Source organism: Nuphar pumila, chromosome 10, assembly GCF_984573655.1.
Source record: "Nuphar pumila chromosome 10, dmNupPumi1.hap1.1, whole genome shotgun sequence".
Classification (NCBI taxonomy): domain Eukaryota; kingdom Viridiplantae; phylum Streptophyta; class Magnoliopsida; order Nymphaeales; family Nymphaeaceae; genus Nuphar; species Nuphar pumila.
Genome location: NC_143258.1, coordinates 82,804,174 through 82,812,696, shown reverse-complemented (window position 1 = coordinate 82,812,696; position 8,523 = coordinate 82,804,174). Strand labels below are relative to the sequence as shown.

The window sequence follows — 8,523 nt, the reverse complement described above, 5'->3', positions numbered from 1 at the left end:
AGGGAAGTTTTTGAATAAGCACTTGATCATTCTGGCCACTCAAGTAGACATTTTTCTTATCTCTAAAATGGTGTGGCTGGACCAAGAGTGGAACCTTCACTGTTTTTTTATGATTTAAATGTGCAATTGTTAGTAAACCAGATGCAAGTTCAAACCTAAGATTTAATTAAAATTAAATCTTGCATATTATAACGAAAAACATAAACAACAACCACTATGCCTTCATCCCAAAACAATTGGGGTCAGCGATATGAACCAAAAAAGAAAATCATTCTGGGTCTTCCACATGAATCCTTCTCCTCCAATCATTTCTATCCAATGCCATGTCCTCGGTGAGGTTCAAAGCATTCATATCCTTTCCTATCATCTCCATCCAAGTCATTTTAGGCCTACCCCGACCTCTTTTAACTAATATATTTTCTCATTTTTCCATCCTTCTGACTGGAGCATCATTGGGCCTTCGCTTCCGCAAAAAATCAGAGTTGTATCTGGGTGCTGCCACCTCAGAGTTGTATATGGACCAACCTGGCTTCTGCAAAAATTCAGAAAGGTATTGCATTCTTGCTTACTTACTGCATCAATATGATATATATCAGGGTAGTTATGAGCTAGCTTTCTCCCCTCTAATCAATAAAAGCTACCTTCTAAAATCAGTTAGCCAGTAGCACAGTGATAAATATTGTGACAAAACAATGATGCCTTGGTAAAAGTTTAAAATGTTATAAAACATAATATTTTGACTTCAACATTTAGACGAAAATAACATGATTTCACGACAATACACACATTTTATCTGCAAAAAAGAGAAACATTTTATTTATCTTCAATTATTTTAATTTAAAACCAAATTACACTTAGCTTAGCAAAATTGGTTAAGAGGGAATCCAAAAAGCTTCGAAGGACCACCCCTTCCCCCAAATTGGTATCCCGTACGGGAGGAATTATAGTAACATGTAACATTTATTTTTTGGCTTATTAATGAATTCTGGTGCGGGATTGCCTAACCCCAACTTTCCTTTTGCCTTTTAAAAAATGTTGCTAAAATTGGTAAAGGGTTATCAGATTTTTAAAATATGAAAAAAATCAAATAAAATCGTCCCTTTTTTACCATCAGATGACAGTATCATTAAAAAATAATAAATGTTAAGAAAATATATAAAAGAAAATTTAACCTCCTTAAAAATTATTAAAAAATGAATTGAATCGACCTACACCGTTTGAATCGTCTTTGGGTCAATTCCGTCTGAATCGGCTGATTCAGACTGATTTTGACGACATTGCTTTCAATTGCTACGGTACCATTTTGACGACACTTACATGTTCCCACATGAAATTGCAATCAATGGGTAAGGATCCGCCTCATGCCAACTTGTATGAGAGAGAGAGAGAGAGAGAGTTCAACTTGTTGGGTGGGAGGTAACCATGTTGCATATAATGATATAAATATATCCATGAGCTTGCAGTTTCCTCACTGATCTCTTGGTGCATTCACAGACAACACACGACACTGTGCATAAACACCAAGAGAGAGAGAGAGAGAGAATGGCTTCACAGATGATTGAGTCCATGAGAGAGAAAGCCGAGATATACGTGGGTGAGATTGAATGCCAAAAGAGATCAGCAGAGCTCCTTGATGAGTTTGGCATCCCTAGGGGTCTCCTCCCTCTCGACAATATAGTTGAGATCGGGCTCGCTCGGTCTCAGGGCTTCATATGGCTCAAGCAGAAGAAGAAGAAGGATCACTACTTCCAGCAGATCGGCCGGAGTGTCTCGTTCGCGGCAGAAGTCACGGCGTTCATCGAGCCACGGAGGATGAAGAAGGTGACCGGTGTGAAGGCGAAGGAGCTTTTCATCTGGGTAGCCGTCTCCGAGATGTCGGTTGATAACCTAAGTTCTGGGAATGTCCTGTTTAAGACGCATACTGGGATTTCCCGAACATTCCCAGCCTCTGCATTCTTGATGTTAGAAGATGGAAAGAAATAGAATTTGTAGCAAAGATATTATGTTCTTTTGTTTGTCTCGTTCTGATCAAGTAATTTGTTAATCTCAGTGACAAAAATTGAAATCCATAATTTATTTGCTATGAAATTCTTGGGAGATCATTTTTTCACATTTTTTTCTTGGGTTTTCTAAAAACTCTGCAAAAATAAATGAAATTTTAAAAAACACAAAAAGTAATATTATTAAGAATTAGAATAATGTGCATGGGCTGGCCTCCCGTTGGTAAAACCCTTGAGGTCTCCCCTGCCCACAGGAGAGTACACCCAGCTTCAACCTTGCAGCAAAGGACATCATCCTTGGGTTTCGATCTTGTGACGTCCCATCAACTTGGTGACATTCACAAGTCACCCCCTACCAGATGAGCACAGCCTTGTGGGCTACCCTGAATTTACTTTGTAGAGGTCAGACCCGTTAAATGATGAACACGGATCCCATCATTTGAAATAGGATGAGTTTCATCATACATTCAAATGATGGGATCCTTTCTGTTCACAGCTGGTAATGTTCCTTATGTTCTTAGGTTTTTGGACAATTAGTTTATCAAATATGTACAAAATTGTTTTTGTCTCTTGAGAAATTGCCTGATCTTCTTTTAAGAAATTTCAAAATGTTCCTTATGTTCCTTATGTTCTTAGGTCCGCTCTGCTTGATTCCAAAATTACTTTCGCAAATGGTTCTACAAGATTGATGATCTAATTCCACCCACTCCCTTCCTTTTCTTGAAAAGATCCATTCTTTGCAAAATAGCCTGCATGCTTGAAGTATCTTATTTGAGTCTGAATTGTATATCCTTATAACCACTTCCCATGTTATATGCCACAAATATTTATCCCTGTCTCGAGAGGGAGCCATGTGTTCAGGCTTCTCCAACGGGTACCCATGTTGCTTAATTGGTCACTATCTACGTGACCCAACCGGGATGTGGTCTTCTCCTCAAGCTTCCCAGGACCTTCTCTCGGTTTTGGCTTTTGGCTTCCAATCAACCAATTGGCATGGCCAGATCCTTCTCTCGGTTTGATAGGGACCTGATCTACGTCTTTAGACGAGTCGAGAGCCTGCTCAATGATTATCAGAAAATCTGGTGGTACATACTCTGCCATCTTTATCTCTCCTTGGTGGGAATTAACAGAGGGTCACCTTCGAGAGGGTGGTGTATGTTCCCCCCCGATGATTCACTGAATCCCACGTCTGTGTTCGGGGCTTTGAATGAGCACCACGTATACAAGCACATGGGGCTCGTATTCCCGTGTATGTTGACATAACTTTGCATCGGACTCTGGTGTTGTTGCAAAGACTTAAGTACCCTTTCTTGCTATTCTTCTCATAAAGTGATGGTTGAGAAAATGACAAAAATGCCCTTCATTCAAAAAGAAAAAACAAACAGTTCAAAAAAAGGACAAACATGTCCTCCATCCAGAAAGTCGAGGATGATGTTGACTCTTCAAAGTCTTCTTCTTCTTTCTCCGTAAAACACTGTAAAACCCTCTCTCTCTCTAGAGAAGAAATCAAGGAAGGATTCTTGAAAAGACTTAAGTGCCCCGAAGATGATTATTTAAGACCCAGTCTCTGCACTGCAGGATTATCTGAGAAAGAAATCTCCCCTGGAGATGGCCATGAACATCAACCCTCTCACTCTCTCTCTCCCTTCTATTTTTGCTTCTATGCACATCCAACAGAAGATCTTACATTGCTCCATCAAGCACCGACTGACCTGCACATTGACTGTTGTGGAGCCTGATTCAGAGTTTTTACCCTTACAGGAGGAGGGTTTGGGGGTTCATCCCAGCGTGGGTAGCATCATTCAACTAAATGAGTTGTAGATCATGATTCAGAGTTTTTACCCTTACAAGAGAGGGGTAAAACCTCATCCCACTCTCTCTCCCTTCTCTCTCTACTTCTGTGCACATCCAACAAACGATCCAACATTTCTTCATCAAACACCGACTGACCTGCACACTGACTGTAGCATCGTTCAACTTGATGAGTTGTGGAGCCTGATTTAGAGTTTTTGCCCTTACAGGAGGGGGGTTTGGGGGCTCCTTCCAGGGTGGGTAGCATCATTCAACTTGAAGAGTTGTGGAGTCTGATTCAAAGTTTTTACCCATTCAAGTTTTAAGACATTTAGATCTCATGTTTGAACATCCACGCATGTGCAGTTTGCTTTCATCATGTTCAGTTGCTTTCTAGATTATACTTTGAATTCTGGTGCATTTTAGATCTATCAATTTGTGTGTAACCAGAGTTCATTTTAATCTGAATTTTTTACTGCAACTTTATGCATATGTCTTCATGCTCTCCACCAAAAATCAGATCATTCTGAGTTTGTTTGTCTCACTTTAAAAATCGAGATTTAGAACCTGTTATTTTGCACCGTCAGGATTTTAGCAGAATCAGGACCAACTTGCGGAAGTGATTTCTCCCTAACCAGAGATGATCTTTCCGATCCGTAAAAAGGGTTGTTTTTAAATTGAATCTAGTTTGTTTATACCAAATTTCAGCGATTTCTATGGTGTTTTCATACCAGGTTTGGGTCAAAAACCATAACCATGTCACCCTGTGTCATTTTAACAGCTCAGATTTTGATCTATTTTGTTTGAATTTTATTTCCCTAATAGTAGATCATTTTTTAATTCTGTAAAACGGGTTCTCTTTGTTTATGTGTCTAGTTCATCTCAGTAAATTTTCAGATTTTTTCATGATCAATTACTATTTTATTTTGATTAAATACCAGAACCTTGTATCCAAATTTTATAAATGTTCTGATTTTGGCCCCCATATCATGACTGTTGTAGCACTTCTTCAACAAATCGCTATTTGATTGGCAATATTCTTCAGCAAATCGTTGTTATGATTTTTTTGGGTCTCTAATGAGTCCCTACTATGATTTTTAGTATTTTTGGGTCTCCAACGAGCCTCACAATGATTTATAGTGTTGTTCGGTCTTTTAACTATGATTTATAGTGCTTTGGGGTCTCCAACGAGCCCCACAATAATTTGTAGTATTTTTCGGTCTTTTAACTATGATTTATAGTGTTTTCGGGTCTCTAACGAGACCCACAGCGATTTATAGTGTTGCTGGACCTCGCTATAGCGATTTGTAGTGTTTCTCGCTAAACACTACAGCGATTTGTGATACAAATCGCTATCCGAATCAGGACCAACTTATCAGGGCCATATCTCCCTAACCAGAGATCGGATTTCAAATCCGTAAAAAGTGGTGTATTTTTTATGAAGTCTAGTTTATTCCTGTAAATTTTCAGTGATTTATATGATCATTTGTACCCCATTAACTGCTCTCTGCATCTCTACACAGTAAGAAGTCATCTGGGTTTGGACTTGATAGGATCCTATGTTTTTGGATTCGGATCCTAGTTTAATTTCAGAGGCCAGTATCATATATTTGATAGGGGTGCACAATCGCCCTGCTAAGCCCGGGATTGAACCAGGCTTGGCTTGTTTATATAAGCTCGGCCCGGGCTTGCTTGATAGAATAAGTGTGCTGAGCCTGGACTTCACATTATAAACAAGCTGAGCTTGAACAGGTAACCAGGATCAATTATGCCCAGTAAGCCCGATTAAGCTAAGGATATTTGTATATATTTGTGTACATGCATGAGTCTGGTCAAGCTCGAGCCTTTTACATTTTGGATGAGTCGAGCTTGTTAAACCCATGACCGAGCTTGGCTGGGTCCATGTGCAGCCATATATATTGCTCTAAGCAAAACAAGTAGTTACATAGCAGATCGATTGGACTCAGGTCTATGTGGCTTCGTGATTTGCATAACATAACTTGATAAGCATATTGGACAAGCTTGGAAGAGTTTGGCTCTTGGCATTGAACTCAGGATCCGGATCTGATCTGACCCTAGGACAGGCCGAGCATGACAACGCAGGGCAAGAGAGAAGGGATAATACTTCATTATATATGTTCTTACTACTATACATAGTATCTAAAAGGACATTACAAGTGAGAGGTTGTTTGCTCAATCAGATCTCATAGAAGCGTTCAGCATGATTTGTTCATTCAAAAAGCATACTTAGATCAAGTTATTCGAGCATAAACCCTTGGTTTTTTTTGGCTTGTGAAAGATTGATGCATTATAGGTTGTTGATTTGTGAAGCATTTAAAAAAATACATTTAAATATTGCAACCTGGTCTTTCCATTTTGAAGGCTCTTCCCTTTGACGAGTAAGGGGGTATGGAGGATTCATACAAGTAATACGTGGGCAGCAAACGTTCGCAAATGCCATCAGAGATTTTCTTTGGCAAATACCTTGATCGTCCACCATGACTTGAGGCTGAGGAAATTGAATTAATTTCCTTTCTTCTACATGGACCCCCCCCCCCCCCCCCCCCCCCACAACTGAAAAACCTCGAATGGAATACTGATGAGGACAAGGTCCTGAGTGAGCTCCATCCAACTTCAAAGGTCTGAATCATGCAAATCGTTACAATCCAAGCTGACCCAGATCTATCACCCGAGCCCCAAACAGTGCAAGTCACCTCAGTCACATGGGACAACCTCTAAGGAGACGCCACCTAAACCATGCCATGCAGCCACCTCATCAGAGTGGGACCCCCTTGGGCAACTCATCATCAATGACAAACGGGACCCACATGGAGTGTCCCCTCTAGATGCCTCTCATGCCAAGTGGGCCTTGGCTCTACCCAAGAGGCCTTCAAGGCCCTTAAAAAACGTATAGACCCTTGGGCTTCCCTCCTTTGTGGCCTTAGAGCCCAAGAGCCTCATGTTATAGTGATTTGAATATTGCTCATCTTAGTAGGTTTATTTGCTTTGAATTTTATAATTAAGAGAGAGTTCTCTTGACCTATAAAAGGAACTTCATTTGTGAAGAAGAGTATAAATCAAAAGCTCTCTCTCTTTTTCTTACCCATGCGAGTCTCAACTCCCTAATCGTTCACCCTTTTTATAAGGGTTCTTGGCTTGATCAGCATAAAGTGGTACCAACCCTTCGTATGACTGGAATTACCTAAGTACTAAGTAGACTCAATTCTACTTAGTGTTCATAGACAACATCAATGAACGTGGAGGACTCGAATCAACCAAGGCATGTACATGGACCCTTGGCCAACATCAGATGAACCAAACCTCTCCCCACCATAGAACACTCTCCCTAAATTGTAGGGGTCATCAAAAACATTTTCTTAAAGCCTCTCGCAAGCTTAGCTTCTCATAAACTCGTTAAACCCAAACCTGAAAACAATATTTTGTTGCTGAGATTTGTAGAATTTTGCTCAACTTTAACCCAATGTTTCTCCCAAACCGTAGCTAGTCCAACCTTGCAAATTTAAACCTAGTTTAACCCATCCGTCTGTCCTTAATCTACTCATCAAAAAACAGATCTAAATTCATTCCCAGTGAGGAGTAATAAATCTGACATAGTAACCTATTTTTTACCAAATCTCAGTCCAGACTTAAACCTATTTTTGGTGTTCTCTTATTTTTATCTCCCTGTCCATAAAGACTCTAAATCTCAAATTTTAACCAAATCTTTTCTAGCCTATACCAAGTCTTACCCAATTTTTTTATATTTTTATGAGTGGTATTCTAAGATGAATAAATTAACCTCTCAAGGTCTATCAAAATCCAAACAAAACCCTGTCACTAAAAATCCCAAAACTTTCCAAAAATTTTATCTCCCAAACGACAGATCTCAAAATCCTAAAAATTTTATTCAAGCTTGTTTCACGTGTCTCGAAGTCCCTCCAAAACTTTTAGCATTTTATCTATTGTAAAACGAGTGAACCAAATTTTTTACTGAACTATGTAAGTAGCACCCCCTTGTTACTGATTTGTCTTTTTATACTTGACCCTAAACTTGACCTAACCTACCTAAACCTCAAACCTAACTCAAGCCCACAAGAACGCATCAATTATGGTGCTATTTATGAAGGAAAGGATAATCTAGGCCATTTTCAAGAAGCTGGTCACATACCTTGCACGACACGATGACTGGTGGTACCAACGGTGTGGTCAGTGCAACTTCAAACATTGGGTTTGTTATTTTAAATATTGATTTTCGTGTCAAAGCAACAACCCCATCTCAATGGCAATATGTACACAAGACTGCATGACTTTTAGGTCTGATGCAAAAAGGGTGCAAGCTTCATAGCCTGAATCACAGGGTCTGATACTGCTCAACTCTAATAACAATCAGAGGTGCATTTCTATGTGGGATCGATTCCAACACCCAAAATGTGCCTATCATAACAGCATGCCCTACGTCTCTATTAATAAGGGAGGTGATAACTACGGGTAAGGCCACCTCACTTCCGATCGTCCAATTGGAAAAACATGACAAATCACCTTTGATGGCAGGCAGTTTCATAATTACGCCTTGCGTAACTGCCTGCCCCTCATCTTTCTTAATGAGGGAGTTGATAACATGATGGCCAGCTATCCACCCTGAACAAATGGTGATTTGAATTCTCATTACACGTTGTGTAACAGCTGCTCTGTAATCCTCTCCCAATGTGACACCCCAAAAATCTTAACCAAA

At 39.8% G+C, this 8,523-nt stretch overlaps 1 protein-coding gene across 1 annotated transcript; it reads left to right on the top strand.

Moving 5' to 3' along the window:
* The first annotated feature begins 1,542 nt into the window (after positions 1 to 1,542).
* LOC149827076 (uncharacterized) lies at positions 1,543 to 1,983 on the top strand. Its single transcript, XM_090018426.1, has one exon. The coding sequence runs from the start codon at positions 1,543 to 1,545 to the stop codon at positions 1,981 to 1,983; it is 441 nt and encodes a 146-aa protein (XP_089874552.1).
* The last annotated feature ends 6,540 nt before the right edge of the window (positions 1,984 to 8,523 follow it).